Below are 21,690 nucleotides of genomic sequence, written 5' to 3'. Positions count from 1 at the left end.
CCCGTTCACCATGTTTGTGCATCTTCTTACGCTCCCTGTCATCGTCAAAGCAACTTCACTCCAGCTGGAAGGTGAATGTGTTCAGATGGTGCTCCCGGTTGTCAGCTGCGATCCAGTGGGAACGTGCTCAATTCTGAGTCAGAAACGTTGTGGGATCAAGCCCAGGTTAGAGATTTGAGTCTGCCATCTGACTGAGCACTTCAGGGTAGGCATTTAGAAGAGAAATATTGTTCTCATGAAACTCTTCTTATTCAACGAACACCTGGAAACTCACCAGCTTTAGAACAGCTGGGTTCTGCAACTTATTTAAACCAATTGTAAAGGGAGCACAGCAACTTGCCTGTAAATTGAGCTGTAATTGTAATTCCTTGTGTTCGTCGTCAGATAGTGAATATCACCACCAACTCCGAAAATGTCCTCAATGTCTGCTGGAAGAGACATCATCTGAACTTCTTAAAATGCAGAGCCATAAATGTGACACCCATATTAAGGAGTGCACTTATTCAAACAACCAAGGGGTGGAGCAGTGCATCACGTTTATGTGGATTGCCTCCTAACGTTAGTGAGCCACCTTCATGGACCGTTGCTGTCAATCTGCTGAAGCTCATCCCTGGGTGCTGTCAGCACAGATATCCCAGGGATTTTCCCGGTACCATTAAAAGACATGGTGATGTATGCCTGAGGCAACCAAACAGTGGCTTGGCAGAGATGCTGTCCTTCTTGCATCTCCTTGCCTGTTGTGCTAGATAGTGCAGGTCATGGGTTTGGAGGCTGTGGTCAGAAGAACATTGCCGAGCTGTTGTCGTACATCATACAGATGCTACACACTGCAGCCACTATACACTGGCATTGGAGGAGAGGGAATGTTGCAGTAGTTGCATGGCCTGCTGATCAAAGGGATTGCTCAGTTTCACATGATATTGGGTATCTTGGATTTTATTGGAGCTGCATTTATCTAAGGCAGTACAGAGAATTCTACTACCTTACTGACCTGTACCTTGTGGATAGTGCGTGTACCCTTCTCCTGACCTGACCTGTACCTTGTGGATAGTGTGTGTACCCTCCTCCTGACCTGATCTGTACCTTGTGGATAGTGTGTGTAGGAGAAAGTGAGGTCTGCAGATGCTGGAGATCAAAGTTGAAACTTTATTGCTGGAACAGCACAGCAGGTCAGGCAGCATCCAGGGAACAGGAGATTCGACGTTTCGGGCACAGGCCCTTCTTGTCATTCCTGAAGAAGGGCCTGTGCCCGAAACGTCGAATCTCCTGTTCCCTGGATGCTGCCTGACCTGATAGTCTGTGTACCCTCCTCCTGACCTGACCTGTACCTTGAGGATAGTGTGTGTACCCTCCTCCTGACCTGACCTGTACCTTGTGATAGTGTGTGTACCCTCCTCCTGACCTGACCTGTTCCTTGTGGATAGTCTGTGTACCCTCCTCCTGACCTGTTGGGTTTCTGCAAGAAACTGGGCAGATGGCTAACTGGCATGCTACCGGGACGGAGTTGAAGTCTTGATTCAGTGGCGTGGTTAGTTTCTGTTTCTCGATGGGGGAATGTTGGTCAGCAGGTTCCGAGTCATGTTGTGTCCCGTCAGCGGAATGATATCGCGGCCCATTAATATTTCATGTGCATTTCTGTGTGTTGGTTTCTTTGTGTAACCAGCTCAGATGTGATCCTCTCTGGCTGTTGTACGTCCCCAGGTCTCATTACGCCGACAGCTGGTCACCGAGAAATTGAACGAGTGGGTGCTGTTCAACGAGAAGAACAAGGAGCTGTGTGAATGGCTGACCCTGATGGAAAGCAAGGTATCACAGAATGGAGACATCAGCATCGAGGAGATGATCGAGAAACTGAAGAAGGTAAATTCTGAAACGCCACCCGAGGTGATTTCACCAGTGGTTATTCATTCCCATTGTTTAAATACACTAACCCCGCGTTTCCTTTGAAGGTGTAGATGGGTAATTCCCTGTCTGGGTCTTCAGATTTTTTTTCAAAACGTAAAGAGATTACCGCATTAAGTCGTAGAGATTTGTCTGAATTAAAAAACCCAACAACTGTGAATGCTGGAAATCAGAAACCAAAACAGGGAAAACTCAGCAGGTCTGTGCAGAGAAAGCAAAGTTCACGTTTCAGGTTCAGTGACCTTTCTTCAGAAGAGTTCTGAAGTTGGACCTGAAACGTTAACTTTGCTTTCTCTTCCCAGATGCCTGCCAGACCTGCTGAGTTTTCCCGGCCATTTCTGAGATTTGTCCAAATTGAGTAACAGTCTAAATCAGCTGCTAATTGTAAAATGGATCTTTATCATGGAATCTCAACAGTGTAGTAGCAGGCCATTCAGCCCCATCAAGCTCACACTGACCTCCCATCCCTCAAACCTGCACATCCCTGGACACTATAGGCAATTTAGCATGGCCAATCCACCTAACTTGCACATCTTTGGACCCACGCAGACGCGGGGAGAATATACAAACTCCACACAGACACTCGCCTGAGGCTGGAATTGAACCCAGGTCCCTGGCGCTATGAAGCAGCAGTGCTAACAGCTGAGCCACCCATGGTTGGCTAAGGAAGGCCTGCATGAGTCCAAGGTGTGGAATACACTAAAATGATGTGTTGTTGGAGCCTCTTGTCAAAGAACTTCGGGGTTCAGTAAATTAGTCCCTCACTTATGAACAAAATCAGTAGTCTGCCTGATGGCTTTCTCAACAGGGATGCGCTTTGATATTTATTTGTGGGGAGAGCAAAGAGCATAAAATTAAAGCCCAGGCTCAGGTGTACAAAATCCTGATTAAGCCCCAATTTGGATAATTGTGGGCACCACACCTTAGGAAGGACATATTGGCCTAGAGGGAATGTAACAAGTATGATACCTTGACTTCAGAGGCTAAGTTACGAGGGGAGATTATACAAGTTAGGCCTGTTCTCTTTAGAAGGTTAAAGGATGATCTGATCGAATACTTCAAGATATGAACAGGAAAAGACAGGACAGGATAAATCAAGATAAGCTTTTCCTACTGATTGGGGATTCTAGAACCCAAGGACATAGTCTGACAATTCGGGCCATACTGTTCAGAAGAGATGTTAGAAACACACAAAGGTACAGAGAACCCTCTACCACAAATAACAGTTGTTGCTAAATTAATTGCTTAACAAAAACTTATCCATCTCAGATTTAAAATTAACAATTGTATTAAGGAATATGGGTCAAAGGCAGTTCAATGGAGTTAGGCCACAGGCCAGTCTTGACCTCATTAAATAGTGGAACAGGCTTGAGGGGCTGAATGGCCTTACCCTATTCCTATGATCTTATGGAGGTTCCATGGAATAGGCAGCGTGATTCCTCTTATTCTCTGTCTTCCGCCCTTTCTCCCCCTCAGCCCCAAGACAAGAATGGGAGACTGTTACACATTGGATTCTACATGTGTAGCTGACAGAGCCATGACTTCAGAGAACATCTCCCAGAGGTATCGAAGCTGCCTCCATTTGGGGGGGTGGCATTTTCATCTATGTCCCCCCTGCCAGCCCCATACAAACCTGGTGGAGTGGGTCACCAGCTCCCCCTATCGATCCAGCCAGCGTTTTATCCCATTGAGACCAGCCAAGTGGGTATCGAGTAGATCGATGAAGCATAAGTTATCACTCTATAAGGTCACATGTCAGGGAGTGTTGTTTGTCATTTATTTCAACTATTTCGGTGAGAATGTTGGAGCCATGGTTAGGTTGTGGATGACACTAAAATTGATGGTATAGTGGACAATGAAGAAAGTTATCTAAGAATGTAAAAGGATCTTGATTAATTGGGCTAGTGGGCCGAGAAATGGCAGATGGATTTTACTTTGGCTAAAAGTGAGGTATTACATTTTGGTAAAACAAACAACGACAGGACTTATACAGTTAATGTTAGGGCCCTAGGTAGTGTTGCCAAACTGAGAAACCATGGGGTTCAGGTACATAATTCTTTGGAAGTTTTGCCACATGTAGACAGGGTGTTTAAGAAGATCTTTGGCATGCTGGCCATCGTTGCTCAGACCATTAAGTAATGGAGTTGGGAGCTCATTATACAGTTGTATTTGCATTGGTGAGACCACCTTTGGAGTACTGTGTCCAGTTCTGGTCGCCCTGCTGTAGGAAGGATATTATTAAATTGGGAGAGGATATGAAAACACAATTGCAAGGGTGTTAACGAAACTGGAGGGTTTGCGTAATAAGGAGAGGCTGGATAGGCCGCAAATGTTTTCACTGCTGTGTAGGAGGTTGAGGAGTCACCTTACAAAAGATTTATAAAATCATGAGGGGCATAAGCAAGGTGAATAGTAAAGGTCTTTTCCCTGGGGTGGGAGAGTTCAAAGCTAGGGGGCGTATTTTTAACGTGAGAGGAAAAAGATTTCAAAGCAACTTGAGAGGCAATGTTTTCACACAGAAGATGGTTCGTGTGGGAGTGGTAGATGCAGGTAGAGTTAGAACATTTAAAAGGTATTTGGAAATGTACATGAATAGGAAAGGTTTGAAGGGAGATGGGCCAAACGCAGGCAAATGGGACTGGTTGAGTTTGGGAAATTTGGTCAGCATGGACGAGTTGGACTGAAGGGTCTGATTCTGTGCTGTGTGACTGTATGACTCTGAGATCCTGCGAGTGCCTCTTGTGTGGGGCAAGGCCAGCCCCCAAAGCAAGGAGAGCATGCTGGAGAAACTCAGCAGGTCTGGCAGTATTTGTGGGGAAACAAACAGAGTTACTGATTCGAGTGCAGCGTGACCGTTCTTCAGACCTAGGCAATTTGAAGATGAATGCCTTTCTGTGCCAAGGCAAATTCTTCGTTTTTATTTTGTCTGGCAAATGCTGCCAGACCTGCTGAGTTTCTCCAGTATGCTCTCCTCGCTTTGCGAGCTGGCCCTGCCTCACACAAGAGGCACTCAGAGGATCTTAAAGTCATACAGTCATACGTACAGTGTTATGACTGAGATTAAAGGAGTATACTGTTGCTCTAGTCCCTCTACTCCACAACATAAAATAAAAATAACTTTGCCGGTTAGTTAGCAAGATGACCGATTAAACCAGTAACGATATCAAGTTATAAACAAAAAGATCTTTCAACCAGGCTTCTTAACAAGCACAGTAATGAGTTTATTACCAAAACAAAACTTGATCAATACAGATATAATATTTGGTTAGCATACACAGTCTGTCAAATGAAGTGTAAATACGATTCCCTGTGACTCCTACCAACACACGTGCACACAGACACATACCATACACAATCCGCCCCCCCCTTCCCCGGCTCCTGAACAAAGCAAAGGAGAAAGAAACAGAACCGATTCCTCTCCAGGTACTAGCTCTCTGAGAAAAAAGAGCTTTGGCCAATGGGTTGTTTTCGAAGGCTAAAGGATAAATGTAAAATAGTTCAGAGTCTGTGTCTCTGATGGTTTGGCATGTGTTTTCAAGTCACTAATTGTGCATGGTTGTCTCTGAAGTCTCGTAGATAAAGCTTGCTCGAAGCATAATCTTGAAGTGTTCTTTCAGTCACCGTTTCAAAAGACCAATCGTTTTATTCAGAAGTAATTTAAATGTTTTCTTCACATAACTGGAAGAGATCAGCTGAGCAGCTTGTTCATAGCAGGGTTTCCTCCAACTCAGCTTGTTCTTAGTGGACTTTCCTCCAACTCACCTTGTTCGTAGCAAGCTTTCATCCAACGAGCCTATCCTGAGCAGGCTGTCCTCAAATTCAGCCTGTTCTGAGCAGGCTTTTATCAAACTCTGCTTTCAAACTCAACCAGCTACAGTAATAGTCTGTCCAAGCCAGCCACTGTTGAAAACAACAGCCTCAAATCTTCAGTCAAACAAGCACTTTTTACCAATCACGTGATTTCAAGGAAGCCTTATTTTAAAATAAAATTACACAGTGAACCTACGATGAGCTCTTTTAAAGAAACCACTTCAGCTATGTCCACGAAACTGAAAAACAATTCCTTTACCCACAATCCTTCAAAATTGAAGTCCTCCAAGCAATGTTAAGTATGAAGCATTTTTGAAATAATGAGAAGTGGGGCTTTGCATTGGCCAGCATTTAACATTTCATCTCTAATTACCCGTGAGAAGTGAGTAGTGAACTACTGCAGTTTATGTAGTGTAGGTACACACACAGTGCTGCTGAGGAGGGAGTCCCAGAATCTAGACCTTCTCGAGTGAAGGAACGATGATAGAGTTCCAAATGAGGATGGTGTGTGCCTTGAAGGGGGGTTTACAAGTGCTGGTGTTCTCATGTATCTGATCACCTTGTGCTTCCAGGTTGTATATGGTTATGCAGGTGTTGCAGTTGCTTGGGTTAGTTACCTCAGTGCATGTGGTAGTACAGTCCGCTAACAGGCCTCTCCCACGTGGTCCACAGGACTATCAGGAGGAGATAACAGCAGCAAGCGAGAACAAAATGCAGCTGCAGCAAATGGGCCAGAGGCTGATGCGAGCCAGTCACGAGAGTAAAGCTTCCGAGATCGAATACAAACTGGGCAAGGCCGACGATCGCTGGCAGCATCTGCTGGACCTGATTGGGGCCAGGTAAGAGATGGATCTGTTGTGGTATCAGGTAAATGACATGTAAAGTGACAATTAGACCAATCGGTACTGACAGAGCTAATCCTCCATCGACACAGCAGTCATGTTGAATATTGAAGGTTGTTTTATTTCACATTAAAGTCTTATTCCCTTTATGAAAGGCGTTAATGCTGCGCCAGATCTGCTCCTTTCTTCTTTGCCTTGAGCTTTTGCTGAGGAAGTCCTAACCAGTTTATTTTTTAAAGTGACTAACAGCTGGAGAGAATCACAGGGTTAGGAAAGGTTATGTCATGAGGGCATGTGACATCAGCAAGAAGAGTTAGGGGCAAAACCTCTGGGGAGGCAAAGCCCTCATGGCATTGTCACTGGACTAGGAATCCTGAGAGCCAGGTGATGCTTTGTGGACCTGCAAACAAATCTCATATTGATAGATAGAGGAATTTAAGTTGAATTATTTTATTTAGCTCAGTTTTCTGATCAATATAATACACATCTCTGGAGCGAGTGGGCCTTGAACATGGACTACCTGATCTAGGGATGTGGACATTACCACTGCGCCACCAAAGGCTCTTAATTTAAGTTTACTAAATCCAAAATCATGAAGACCATAAAACTGTTCTTGATTTTTGTAAAAACTGATCTGGTTCATTAATGTCCTTCAGGGGAACTAAACCTGCCATCCTTACCTGGTCTGGTCGGCATGTGAATCCCACAGCAGTATGGTTGATTCTTCATTGCTAATTAGGTCAGTTACCCCCAGATAACCCTGCCATTGCCAACACCTTCCCAGCTGGGGTTCCCTTCCAACTCCTCCTTTGTGTCCCTGCAGTAACCCTCACTCAGTTGGAATACCATTATATGGGCGGCACGGTGGTTAGCACTGCTGCCTCACAGCACCAGAGACCCAGGTTCAATTCCTGCCTCAGGTGACTCTCTGTATGGAGTTTGCACATTCTCCCCGCATCTGCGTGGGTTTCCTCCGTGTGCTCCAGTTTCCTCCCACAATCCAAAAATGTGCAGGTTAGGTGAATTGGCCTTGCTAAATTGCCCGTCGTGTTAGGTGAAGGGGTAAATGTAAGAGTATGGGTCTGGGTGGGTTGCGCTTCGGTGGGTCGGTGTGGACTTGTTGGGCCGAAGGGCCTGTTTCCACATTGTAAGTAATCTAATCTAATATCTGAATACAGCTCCACCCTCTCAAACTGGAGGTCAGTTCTATCATGTTATGGTCACTGCCCCCTGCGCTCCCTAACGGGTCTGCCTCATTACAGAATTACCCGTTCCCTGGTGGGCTCTACCACAAGCTGCTCCAAAACAAAACCATGTTGTGGACATTCCACAAATTCCTTGACTTGAGATCCGTTACCAACCTGATTTTCCCACTCCACCTTCATATTCCCCATGATTACTGTAAAAGGGCCCTTCTTACAGGCCTTATTTATCTCCTGATTTATTTTCTTGCCCACATCCTGATTATTGTTGTTGGCGCCCTTTACACACTTCCCATTTGGACCATTTTTCCTTTGCGGTTCCTCAACTCCACCCAAACAGAATCTACACCTTAATTTTGTTTCTGACTAACACAGCAAACGTGCCTCCCGAACCCCCACCCCTCTGCCCATCTGCCTGTCTTTTCGATAAAACATGTATCCTTGGATATTTCGTTCCCCGCGCTGACCCCCTTGCAGTCATGTCTGTGATACCCACCGCATTGCACCTGCCGATTCCCATCTGTGCTACAAGCTCATTTACCTAGTTTCGGATCTTGCCAGCATATCACTACAAAGCCCTCAGACTTGCAGTGACTGCCCACCCCACTTCACATAGTCATCCCCTTATCTGCCCCTGGGAGAAATTGAGGACTGCAGATGCTGGAGGTCAGAGTCAAAGAGTGTGGCGCTGGAAAAGCACAGCAGGTCAGGCAGCATCCAAGGAGCAGGGGAATCGGCGTTATGGGCATAAGCCCTTCATCAGGAATGTCAAATCTCCTGCTCCTCGGATGCTGCCTGACCTGCTGTGCTTTTCCAGCACCACACTCCTGACCCTTATCTGCCCGGCCTGAAGTTAGATTCATGACCCTTTCCATACTCCCTGTCCTATTACTTGTTCTGGAAACTTTAATAACCTCTGCTGAGCCTCTCGTTCCCTCCCACCCCCCACCACCCCCAACATTTTCCATGCAACTGAATGCATTCCCCCACCATTTAGTTTAAAGCCCTATCCATAGCCTGGGTTGTGTGACTAGCCAGCACTCTGGTGCGAGCCTGATTGAGGAGAGTCCTGTCCCCTCAGAACAGCTCCCACCTACCCCAGTACTGCCACCAACATCCCATGGATTCAAGCCCATTTCTCCCACATCATTCTTTGAGCCATGTATTTACTTCGTTAATCTGGTTGACCTCATGCCAGTTTGCTTGTGTCGGAATCCAGAGACTGTTACGTATTTGGTTTTGTTCTTAATTTAGCCCCTAGCCCCTACCTATTCCCTCAGCAGAGTGTCTTTCCTCTTCCTACTTATATCATCGGTACCCACGTGGACCACGCCAAGTGGATCTTTCCCCTGCCATCCCAAACTCACCAGATGAGAGATCCTGAACCTGGACACCATAAGCCAATGAAGGGCTTATGCCCAAAACGTCGATTCTCCTGCTCCTCGGATGCTGCCTGACCTGCTGTGCTTTTCCAGCACCACACTCTCCACCATGAGGCAACACAGCCTTTGGGACGCTTGATCCTGGCTACAGAGAATAATGTCCATTCCCCTGAATATACTATCCCCAACCATAGCTGCATTTCTCTTTTCTCCCCCCTCTTGAATGGTTCCATGTGCCATGATGCTATGGTCAGTTTGCTCATCCTCCATACTGCCCCCACACTCATCCACACAAGAAGCAAAATTCTCAAACCTGTTGGACAAGTTCAAGGACTGAGGCTCCTTTGGCTCTACCTCCTGGATTCCTCTACCTGTCCCCTGACTACTGACCGAATTCGAGGGAGTTAATGTAAGGGGTGTGAATGTCTGAAACACAGCATCCAGGTAACTCTCCCCCTCTCTGATGTGCTGCAACATTTGAAGTTCAGAGTCCAGTTCATCAAATCTGAGCCGGAATTCCTCAAGCAACCAGCACTTGCTACCAATGAACCCCAATGGGCTCTATCTACTAGCTCCTTCAGCATGCACTTACAACACATTGCCTGGCCTGGCATCTCTATTTTATTTACTTAGTTCATCAAAATTTCCTGCCGGTCTTTTAGTTTGTAGCCTGTGATTATATTTGCTATTTACCTTCAATCTGAAAGGAATCTCTAACAGTCTAATTAGTAGCTCTTACCAACCAGTGAATCTTTGATGTTGCTGTTTTGCGCTGGGCTCCTGATCCTAGGCTTTGATTTATCCTGTTTACAAAAAAAAACTTACAAACCATGAGCCAAAAAAAAACAAGCAAAAAAGGATCTCTTCCCTTCTGCACTGAATTCTCATGCTGTCAACAAATTCCCTGAACTGTATACGGAGGACCCTTGACGATCTGTTGGACACAGGCGGGGAATATTTTGTTCAGATAATCGAATGCCGGATAACATAGTTTAGCCAAGCACCAGGATGTGCGATCTTGCCGGATAATCTGATATTCGGAAAATCAAATGTCGGATAATTAAGATTTCCCTGTACTCACTCTGGCTATGTCATACTCTGGGTATGACCTCCTTTCTGACTGTGCAAAACTTAGTGACATGTATCTCTGGGAGTGTGGGAGATCACATGGTGATCTAAGTGAGGTGTTCAAAGTTTTGAGAGATTAGATACAAGGCGATAATGTTTTTGGTGCCGATATCCAGGCTAAAGGGATCTTAAAGGAAGGCGCAAAGATGAGTAACCAGAACGGTAACCAGGGTGAAGAACTAGAGTTCAAACTGGAGAAGGTCAAGGTGCGAATATCAATGGGCTTTCTCAAAGTCCTGAAAGGTTTTGATTGAGTTAATAAGGAGAAATCGAACTTGGTTGTGTGGAACAGGAGCATTGCTGAGAAAAGGCGCACTGTGATGAAACGTTTTGCCTTGTGTTCATCAGGACGATTCACGTGAAACACCACAGTAAAGGGCGAGGCAGTACACTGTTGTCCCCGAACTTGATGGTTTTGGCAGCTGATCCTGATGAGTGCCAGGTGTAAAGCTTGGAGAAACCTGTCTTCTTCCAGCTTAACTAAGAGGAAACTATTCCCACTGGGAAATGGGTCAATAACTGGGGACTTAAACACTGCTGTATTCCCAGCTGGTGGTAATACTGGGAGATCTGGAAGTTACACTGGCTTGATAGACCATAAGTTCTACTTTGGTTGTTTGGTTGCTCTGGTGGTCAGTCACCAAGTATATTCACAAGGGGCTACCATATTACCTTTAATGGAATAACATAAATTTATGACTCAATAGGAAAAAGAAAAGTGGTCGATAAAAGACCAGAGACAACAAGAGGGGAACAACCGTGAGGGCATGTTTGGATCTGGAGTGCAGTACGTATGAAATGGTGATGGAAGCAGATTCAGTAATAGCTTTCAAAAGGCAATTGGATCCATATTTGAAGAGGGGAAGCTTGTGGGCCTGTGGGGAAAGAGCAGGGGAGTGGAACTGACCGGAAAGTTCTTTCATAGAGCCAGCATGTGAGTGATGGGCGAAATGGACTCTGTGGTACCAAACTGTGCCTTTATAATTTAAACAATGAGGACCGAGCCATTCAGGAGTGGAGTCTGGAAGCACTTTCTTCTGATAGAACAGCAGTGGACTGGGTCTCACTGCTTCTGCAGGTGGTTGATAAAGTGGGGTCAGTTGGAGCTTTGAATATTTTGTTGGTTAAAGGCATCAGGGGATATGAATCCAGGACTGATGAATAGTGCGGTGCTGCGACATAGAATTGAGGTGCAAATCGATTGTCATCGGATTGAGAGGCCCCTCATTTCTATGTTTGTATCTCCTTTCTCTGCTCTGTCAAGGAAGCAAGCATTAATTCTCAGTGCTGTGATGTTGGAGAAAATCAATGAAAGTAATTTGTCCAGCTCAACTTCAAGGCAGGAGTGGCCAGCAGAAGATGACCAATCCCACACATTTGATGTACGCTGGCAGTTTTCCCTCTGTATCAATTTCAGCTTCACTTTCACCTCTGAGTTAAAACTTGTGTGTTCAAATCCCACTCCCAGTGCTTCTGTGTATCAACTGAGCCAGCACTGGCTGATCTTATAAGGTTAGTTTTCTCCATTGACATGACTCATGAGGGGTCTGACGCACAGATGCAAGGACCATGGAGTCACAGGCCAAACCAGGTAAAGACAGCAGGTTACCTTCTCATTAGACCTTGGTGCACTAGTTAATCTTTTATGACAATCTGACCACTTCATAGTGAAGTTTGCTGATAAGAACTGACACCAGTGGAGCAGGACAGTTGACAACGGCTTTGGGAGATCTGATGATTCCACCATTAAAGGAAAGGGCACAGTTTTGGCAACAGATTTCCATTCTTGGGCCTTGACTTGCTGGAACTGAACTCTTTGGCGAAATCATTGAAATTTTCTTTGTAAACATGAGAATCAGTTGGTAATCTCTTTCTGCGCTGTAATGGAACAGTTGTCAGGTTCTTGAACAGCTGCTCCTGCCATTTTGAAAGCCCCCCTTACATGTGGTTATAAAGGACTCTGTGTGTTGGACTGCACATCTGTCCCCTCCTGAATGAAATGTGGAATGCCTTTGGTGTCAGCTGCTGGCCTCGCCGATTTGACACAGATTGGTTGAACTGTTCAAACACTTGACTAGAAACTGGGCAATATTTTCCCATCGTGGGCTGGGAAACCCGAAGCTTGGATTGAGTGTAAGGACCAATTCTGCACCCTACTGAGACACAGTCACCCTATATCAATTGCGAACACCTTGGCGCCAGGGTGGTCAGAGACATGCCTGTTGTCCAGTGAAGAATAGCGGGCGGGCTGGGGAACCTGTAGGAGGCTGCCCATCAGGGTGAGGGACAGAGAGTCGTAGAGTCATACAGCACAAAGTCAGAAGTCACGCAACAAAAGGTTGTGGTCCAACTGGTTAATTTGAAATCACAAACTTTCACCAGTAATCATAGGGGACCCGGTGAAGGGGCAGCACTCCAAAAGCTTGTGATTTCAGATAAACCTGTTGGACCATAACCTAGTGTCATGTGACTTCTGACTTTGTCCACCCCCGTCCAACACTAACACCCCCACATCATACAGCGCAGATGTAGACCCTTCGGTCCAACCAGCCCATGCTGACCATAATCCCAAACCAAACTAGTCCCACCTGCCTGTGCTTCATCCGTATCCCTCCAAACATTCCTTATTCATGAACTTACCCAAATATCTTTTAAATATAACTGTATTTGCATCCACCACTTTGCCTGGAGGTTCATTCCACACATGAACCACTCCTATGTAACAAGAAATGTCCCTTATGTCTTTTTAAAATCTTTCTCCTCTCACCTTAAAAATATGTCCCCTCCTGTTGAAATCCCCACCCTGCGAAAAAGAAACCTGCCATTCACCTTATCTATGCCTCTCACGATTTTATAAATTCCTGTAAGGTCACCTCTCCACCTCCTCGCTCCAGTGAAAAAAGTCCCAGCATGCCTTAAAAAACTCAAACCCTCCGTTTCTGGCAACATCCTGGTAAATCTCTTCTGAACCCTCTCCAGTTTGATAATATCAGCTGTATTCTGATGCATTTCCCTGAATCAGCAGTTGGGCTGTGCATTGCCTTGGTTATAATGAACAACCCCACTGCCCTGTGGCTGACCACTTCAACTCCCCCTCCACCCACCCAAGGACATGAAAGTCCTGGGCCTTCTCTCTTGCCAAATCCAAGCCACCCAATGACTGGAGAAAGGACACCTCATCTTCCACTTTGGGGCCCTTCAAACACACGGCATCAACATCAGCTTCACCAGTTTCTAAATTTCCCCTCCCCCTACCTCATCCCAGGTCCAACCCTCCAACTCGGCACCGCCCTACCTGTCCATCTTCATTCCCGCCACACTGCTCAACCCTCCCCTCCAACCTGTCACCATTAACCCCCCTCCTGCATCCACCTATCACCTTCCCAGCCGCCTTGCCCACATCCTCCTACCCCCATCCACATTCCTGATGAGGGGCTTTTGCTCGAAATGTTGACTCTCCAGTTCCTCGATGCTGCCTCACCCACTATGCTTTTCCAGCGCCACACTTTTCATCTCTGACTCTCCAACATCTGCAGTCCTCGCTTCCTCCTACGAGGAGAAGACCTCTCTCAGCCTCCACAGAGAGTCATGTTCTCAAGAAAACCGTTGATGTCAGTTCTTATCAGCAAACTTGACTAAGGAGCTTCATAAAAGATCAACCAGTTCACCAATGGGAAGGTAACCTGCTGTCTTTACCTGGTTTGGCCTGTGACTCTGTGTTAGACCCCTCTCCTTGAGTCATGCTATGGAGAAAGCTAACATTAGTGGCGTGTGACTGTACCAGACCACAGCGAACCTCCATCTTCATTAACGGAGTGCTCTTTTTTTGGTCATCCTGATTGACCTAGAACTCTTGTGCTCGCTCTGAAGTTGCTGCTTCTCACTGGTCAACCTTTTCCCAGAAGCGCACTGTTGTTTTTTAACCCCCTCACCAAGATGAACTGCTCGAAAAGGAAGAACTTAGCACTTAAGGTTTCATGGCCTGATGGTTTCTAGAGCCTCCCCAGGCCCAACTAGGCCTAGTTTTACCATGGGTCACACAGCAAGCTCCTCTGATAATATCAAGCTCTCTGGTTTGAGTGATGCTGATTGGCACTGTCCAGTAGACTGACCCAACTGTGTTGTTATCCCACAGTGTCACCACACAGAGGTAACAGTTAATGTTATTCTTTGGCTGTGCTGGTTGATGATGTTATGAAGACGGCAGGGCGGTTTTCTCTCAATGGGTGAACAGCTGGGAGGAGGTGAAGGGACCAGTTCCAGGCTGCACAGTCCAGCATGTGTGTCATTTCATGGAATTACTCCTGTTGTTTCTGGCATGAATGGGACAAGTGAAAGTGGTCCGAGGAGATTTCAACAAACCCCTCTACTGCCTACGAACTGGTGCTATGCGTTGGCGCAAAAAGGACAAGGATTTAATTCTCGTCAAGTTGAATGCGAAGTTAGATCAAATCTGTAATGTTCACGGCAACTGATAGCACCCATCTCCAGACGTTATATTGGATTAATATGTTGTTTTTTTGTAAAAATAATGGGAAGAGTTGCATTTAAAGAGTTAGGCCAAGATTAGGCTTTTCAGCCCCTCAAGCCGTGTTCTCCCTCCCAGTTTCTCTTCTTTATTTCATAGGATGTCACTGGCAAGGCCTGTATTTGCTGGCCATCCCTAATTGCCCTCTAAAATGGTCTCGAAAGCCAATCATAGAATCCCTACAGCACGGAAGCAGGCCATTTGGCCCATCAAGTCCACACCAACTCTCTGAAGGGCTCTTCGGAGCACTGGCACCCACCATCCTGTATTTCCCATGGCTAACCCACCTAGCCTGCATAATTACTGGATGCTTTAGGCAATTTCCCGTGGGCAATCCACTTAACCTGCACATCTTTGTGATTGTGGGCGGAAACCGGAGCAAACCCACACAGACATGGGGAGAATATGCAAGCTCCACGCAGTCACCCGAGGCTGGAATCGAACTCGGGTCCCCAGAACCCGTGAGGCAGCCGTGCTAACCACTGAGCCACCTTAGTCAAGAGTCAACCACGTTGCTGTGGGCCTGGAGTTCACAATAAGGCCAGACTGGGCAAGGCTGGCTGAGGGGATCCTTCCTGAAAGGGCACCAGCATTCTCTTTTCATGTACTCTTTTTAATATCCTACATAAAGACTATCAGTCTGCTTATTGACATTTTCAAATGACCATGTGCGTCAACAAATTTTGATGGAAAAATTACACTTCTCATAACCTCAGGATTATCCAAAAGACTTTGGAGACGGCAACATTTTTTGAATGTCGAGTCACCACCATAAATTGTGTGCCCGCCCCTCATTAGCACGAGGACATTAGCTGACAGGCAGCACAGCATTCACACGGAGGTCCAACTGGATAAGGACTTTAATTTTAAAGTCAGTGCTGGCCAGCATTTATTGCCCATCTGTATTCCTTCCTGAGAAGGTGCTGGTGAGCTACCACTGCAGTCCATGTGCTGTAGGTAGACCCACAATGCCCTTAGGGAGGGAGTTCGAGTTTTGACCCAGCGACAGTGAAGGGACAATGATATATTTCCAGGTCGGGATTGTGAGTGGCTTTGGGGGGAACTTACAGGGTTTGGTGTTCCAATGTTGTCTGCTGCCCTTGTCCTTCTAGATGAGGAATGATTTATTGTCACTTGTACTCTACAGTGAACAACCCAATGAAATAGAGCTGCAATTCGCACCCTAAGAGTGAAAAAATGGAGCTGTGAGAGAGCCTACCTTTGTTACTCTGCCTGAGCTAGCTCACCCCAATGACCCCTGTGCCACCGGCCCCTTACCTCCACCTGCAGCAGACCCAGCGTTGCTGTGGTCGCCACTCTTCAGGTGGCGTCCCTCTGTCGCTGGGCCCACCTCACTGAGGGACCCTACCTCTGACCCAGGAGATCTGGCTTCAAGCCCCACCTGCTCCAGAGGTGTGTCATAACACATCTGAGGAACTCCTGGACATACGCCCTGCAGCTGAGATGACTAACAGCCACAACCATCTTCTCCTGTGCCAGGCATGTTTCCAACCAGCAGAGAGTTTCCCCCAATACCCAATTGCTGCCGTTTCACTATGGCTCCTTGATGCCACGCTCTGTCAAAAGTAGGCTTGATGTCAAAGGCCGTCACCTTTGAAGGGCGTTGGTAATGCAATTGTATAGAAAATAGAAGCAAGAGTAGGCCATTCGGCCCTTCGGGACTATTCCACCATTCTATATGATCATGGCCAGTGATCAAACTCAGTGCCCTGGTCCCACTTCCTCCCCATAACCTTTGATCCCTTAAGCCATATGAACTATATCTAACTTCTTCTTGAAAGTTTTTAGTGTTTTGGTTTCAGCCGCTTTCTGTGACAGTGAATCCTATAGGCCCACCCCTCTCTGGGTGAAGATGTTTCTCCTCCTCCCAGCCCTGAATGGCCTACTCCATTTCCATCAACTTTGAATCCTTGGTTCTGGATTCCCTGGTCATCTGCATTTACCCTGTCTAGTCCTTTTGGAATTTTGTGTGTGATTTCCCCTACTCCCCCTTCTTCTAAGCTCCAGTGACTATAATCCAAACCGATCCAGTGTTTCCTCAGCCATCTATCCTGCCATTCCCCGGAATCAATCTGGTAAACCATCAATATACGCCCTCCATCGAGAGAGCGTCCTTTTGCAGATATGTCGCCCGCAGTTTGTGGCAATTTGTTTGCGGTCACTTTTCCATGCTGTCTTCCCACAAATTTAATTGAATTCATACTCCTAGCCTGCTGCACTGGGACCTGAACTCATGACCTCTGCGTCGGCAGAGTCTAGTATCTGACTAAATTCAGCCTCGGCACCGTCACTGCGCTATACGATGGAATTGTAACACTATTTCTGGCCAAGCTGCTGATTTGTTTGAGAGAAGGACTGTTGGAGATTGGTAAAGACCATTAACCGAGCTCAGTGTTGAGAAAAGTTCCCTGACATTAAAAGGGTTAAATGTACAGAGGTGGGGATGAGGATTTCAGCTGTGGATGAATTGAGGAGGAGAGGGGTGTGGCGGGGGAGGCGGGCTTGGTAATTAAGCAGATTGGAAGTCTGGGTGAATGAGAGAGAGAGAGAGAGAGAGTGAGGTTGCTGGAACCAGCTTAGAAACAGTTAGTTGTGTGAGCGGGGAGGGTTGCTGGGGATTGTTGGCACTGTTCTAAGCAGACGAGCCATCGTTAGTGACAGCTTCCACCATCTGTAAGACTGTGACAGATCCAGAGAAATAGACAGGCTGATTGTAAGTAGTGAAGCTGACTGGTGGGGGGAGGGGAAGGAACGAAGTCTGAAATCAGATTGCTGCTCACTGATGAAGTCAGTCAAGCGCAGGCAATGGGTGCACTGTTGTAAATCTGAACAATTCAAATTCAGATCATAGCCTTGCTTCCGTTTGAGCCTGACCCCTTGACACAGTGCCCTTTTAATCGGTTGCCCAGTGAATCAGGCAAGAGCTGAAAATGAGGAGCTGCAGCTATAATAACCGGCCGTGCGGACAGGGAATGCTCTCCTCTTGGTCCGTACTGTGAGGGGCTCCCCTTAGACAGCGATGCAGACATGCCCTATCACAGGGGTGGGGGAGGCTGCTGTGCACGCCATTCGTCCGGGCATCGCTGCTGTCCCCGTTGGCACGGATTCCAGCGACTCCAGGCCATTTGGCGTGACGCTGGAGTGTGGGAGGTCCAACAAAAGCAGGTTTATTTGCCGTGAGAAAGAAATTGCCGGATTCCAAAAGCCGGTCTGAGCTACGTCTACAGGAGCCTGTGGTGGTTCAGGCCTCGAGGGATTGTTCCCACATTCCGATAAAGGCAGGCCAAGCGGCTCGGAGCGTTGTCCAAGCCGGCTCAATTCCGGAGCTTCCCAAGCGACGCTCACAGCATTCCAGCTTTCCATGGTTCCCTGCCCTTGGATCTGTCCAGAGGCTGTGTTTCCACTCAAACTGATTTATGTTCAACTCCATTGTTTTCAGCAAAGAGGGAAAGCTGCAGCCTGATTTATTTGCAGCTGTAATAAACACTTATGCAGCAAACTCTGCATAAGTAATCTGCAGAAAAATATATATATATATTTTTAAAATGAGTGTGTTTTCTGATTGAGGCGGTGTTACTGGCTTGGATGTTAAACTTGCCTCGGGTCACCACAGCCTTGCTCAGATTTCAATCCCCTCCTGCTCCCTTTTATCTTCCATCAGGTTCCCTGCTTTGTATGAAGTGCTCAGATCGTGTGTCAAGTTACCTGCCCCTTTGTTGTTATGTTTTGCCGTTATAATGATACTTAATTAGAGGCGCTGGTGTTCTTGAAAGCGTTTAGTTTCCTGATGTGAATTCACTTGCATTGCAGGCTTTTGCAAAGCTGTCAGGTCAGAATTATAGAGACTGTCTTTAAGTTTTCTTTTCGACATTCACTCGTAGGGCGTGGGCAATGCCAGCTGATTTGTTTGGGGAAAGTGAGGACTGCAGATTATAGTGGTGCTGGAAAAGCACAGCAGGTCAGGCAACATCCGAGGAGCAGGAGAATTGACGTTTTGGGCAGGAGCCCTTCATCAGGAATCTGGTTTGTTGCCTGGCCCTAGTTGCCCTTGAGAAGCCCATCCCATTCACCGCTAAACGGGATACTTGTAAACTCTCTCCAGGGTTATAGGAGACGGACAGGCAGCAGCCAGTTTGGCCACTGCATTACTCTGTTTATAAATTAGCCCTTGAACCCCCAACATTTGGTTTTGATGTCTAGGATTCCACCTAGCAACTGCTGTCATGTTCGGATATGCTCTGACCCAGCTCCAGTGCAGCTAGGACTTGAACGCAGACTCTTCTGGCCCAGAGGTGAGGACATTGCCATTGTGCCACAACACCTGCTTTGCCAATAGGTTAAGCACGTGGTCAAAGTAATCTGCTTTAAAGAGTAACGCACTGGAGGGAGGTGCAGCAATATTTTTTCACCTACTAACTGCATCTGTAACCCCCTTGTGTTTACCAATGAGAGTCATCCTTCAGCCTTGATTAATTGACACACAATGTTGTTAAGGACAATGGAGACCATCAAAGGTGAAGGTTAGAGGGAGAGGGCAGTGCACTGTATAACAATTGCTTTCCTGGCATATCGCATGTTATTAATCACTGTAGCCTCACCACTTCCTCTGTTCAAACTCCATTCAAACTGGCCACCGCAGAGTTCTCTAGACTCCCTGGGGGGTCAGCTTGTTTCTTTGCTAACGGATCTGTGAAGCACGCCTCCCCCCTTCCTACTGGTTTCTGAGTGAATGGTGGCAGTGGGGGAGAGGTGGACGTGCAGATATTGAGTGGTTCGCATTGGTGGAGGGACGTGGTGCCAATCAAGCGGGTTGCTTTGTCCTGGATGGTGTCAAGTTCCCTGAGCATTGCTGGAGCTGCCCCCATCCAGGCAAGTGGGGAGTATTCCCTCACACTCCTGACTTGTGCATTACAGATGGTGGACAGGCTTTGTGTGGAGTCTTACTTGCTATAATATTCCTAGCCTCTGCCCTGCTCTGGGAGCTGCCGTTCCCACAGCTGGCCCTGCAGCCTCTAATGAAAGTCAGTGTGCGCAGCAAATCCTCGAGCTGAAATTCGCAGCTGCTGGGGGATTTTTCTGTTCATTGTCCCACATCTTGGCTCCGACACAAGAGCTCAGGGCTGCACAGTTCAGCGATTGCTCGGCTGACTCTAAGATTCAGAGGGAAAACGACCGTTTGAAAGCCCCAATTGTTAGTGAACAGTGTGTGGGAGAGGCTGTGCTCCCATACCACATCGATATTAGGAGGGAAAAGCTTCAGAAGGGGAGAGAGCAAGAGAGAGAGGGGGGAAGAGAAAGAGAGAGAAAGCCGGCCTCTGACAGTTCATGATTTTCCTTGCTGGTCTCCACACATCACAGTGGAGAGACGTCACAGTTTAGGAATAGTTTAGGAAGAGTGTTTGCCTGCTGCAGCCAGGCACCAGAGAACTCTCAGCATTGGAGCTGCCTCTTTAGACTGGGATGGCCCACGTTGGAGTGTCAGGACTGTGCTGCCCCTCGTTTTGGAAGGTGCTTGGCGTCGCTGGCCTGATGCCCCAGGAATGTGAGGCCAGCAACACATGGCGATGAGTGTAAGTTTTTATTTAGAAACCTGACCACTTGTCACTCTGTTGTGCCAGTTGTCAGGCCGGCTGTAGCAGCCCCCCGCCCGGGAGTGTGGATTGCCAAAGCCGTGCGCAGGGGGTTGCTGCTGTATGGGGTCCCAGGGCATGCACTCTCCGAGAGTTGCTCAGCTCCTGACACAGTGAGCGGGCTGGCCCTCGTCACTCTAGTCGCCTGGGGGGGGGAGAAGCGATGGCCGAGTGCTGCGATGCAGACCCTGAGCTTCCCGAGTGTCACTGTGACGTGAACAGGCAGGTCTCGGCTTCTCTGCGTTCGGTCGCTCTCTGCTGTTGCGTGCTTGGTTGGAGCCTTCCCGCGCCGTGGAGAATGTTTTACACGCCTGGGCTCCCCCCACCATTGCAGACCGCCCATCTTGCCTATTTCTTGGTGTCCCCCTTCACCTCGCTTTTCAAAAGTGCAGTGTCTCCTTCTTGTGCAAAACCCAAGTGCCATGTTTATTGATTCCGAAAATAGCACAAAGGAAGGGCAGGCTGCTAATAAATCCCTGCAAGTGAGGTTCCGGCCTGTCAGCTGTCTGCACGGTGAATTGCTGTCACTTAATTTACTGCTGGATAGGTGCAGGGTAGTGGAACGTGAGCTGAACTCCTGCTGTGAGTGCTCAGCGTCCCCCCTCCATTAGCAGACCCAACTCCTCTTGACCCGGACCATCCGAGTCGGCAGTTTCTATCCCCCATTCGCGAGTTAAAATTGCGATTCGCAACTAAAACCGTCCCTCTTCTTCGGGGGGGGCAGAACGGTTTGGAATGACACTGGAGCCCAGATTGTCAGGGGAGTCGGGCAGTTTGTGGAGTGTGGTTTTCACCACATTATTCCACGCTCCCTCCAAATCAATGCTGTTTGACAATGGCCAGATTCTAGATCAGAGCAGTGCTGGAAGAGCACAGCAGGTCAGGCAGCATCCGAGGAGCAGGAAAATCGATGTTTCGGGCAAAAGCCCTTGATCAGGAATAGATTGTTTGTAAGTGAAGGATACCTATCGGTCAGCACAGCTCCCTTTGCACTGCCTCTTTAAACAGTTTGAGACCCTCCTGTTTCACACTGGGAGATGACAGTGGAGTAACTGTGTGTGGGTTCCTGCCCCGCAATGCATCTGCTCCGTCCATTTGATTTTCCTGCTTATTTCTTCTTACTTTGACTTCACGTTGCCATCTGGGGAAACTCCGACGAGGTCAAGGTGTCCAGTGAGTCTGACACAGTTTTCTCCCGGTGGTGAAGGGTGGGGGTCGAGATGTGTTCCTGGTTGGGGGAGGGGA

General features: G+C 47.4%; 1 protein-coding gene across 1 annotated transcript in view; it reads left to right on the top strand.

The window, feature by feature from the left end:
• Positions 1 to 21,690, top strand: part of syne1b (spectrin repeat containing, nuclear envelope 1b) — a 502,247-nt gene that overhangs the window by 412,165 nt on the left and 68,392 nt on the right. The window contains exons 125-126 of the mRNA XM_043696857.1: positions 1,702 to 1,860; positions 6,385 to 6,551. Of these exons, the coding sequence (XP_043552792.1) occupies positions 1,702 to 1,860; positions 6,385 to 6,551 (326 nt within the window). The remainder of the gene's footprint in view (positions 1 to 1,701; positions 1,861 to 6,384; positions 6,552 to 21,690) is intronic.

The sequence above is a fragment of the Chiloscyllium plagiosum genome, chromosome 9 (genome assembly GCF_004010195.1).
Source record: "Chiloscyllium plagiosum isolate BGI_BamShark_2017 chromosome 9, ASM401019v2, whole genome shotgun sequence".
In the NCBI taxonomy this organism is placed as follows: Eukaryota; Metazoa; Chordata; class Chondrichthyes; order Orectolobiformes; family Hemiscylliidae; genus Chiloscyllium; species Chiloscyllium plagiosum.
This window is presented reverse-complemented; position numbering and strand designations above follow the sequence as displayed.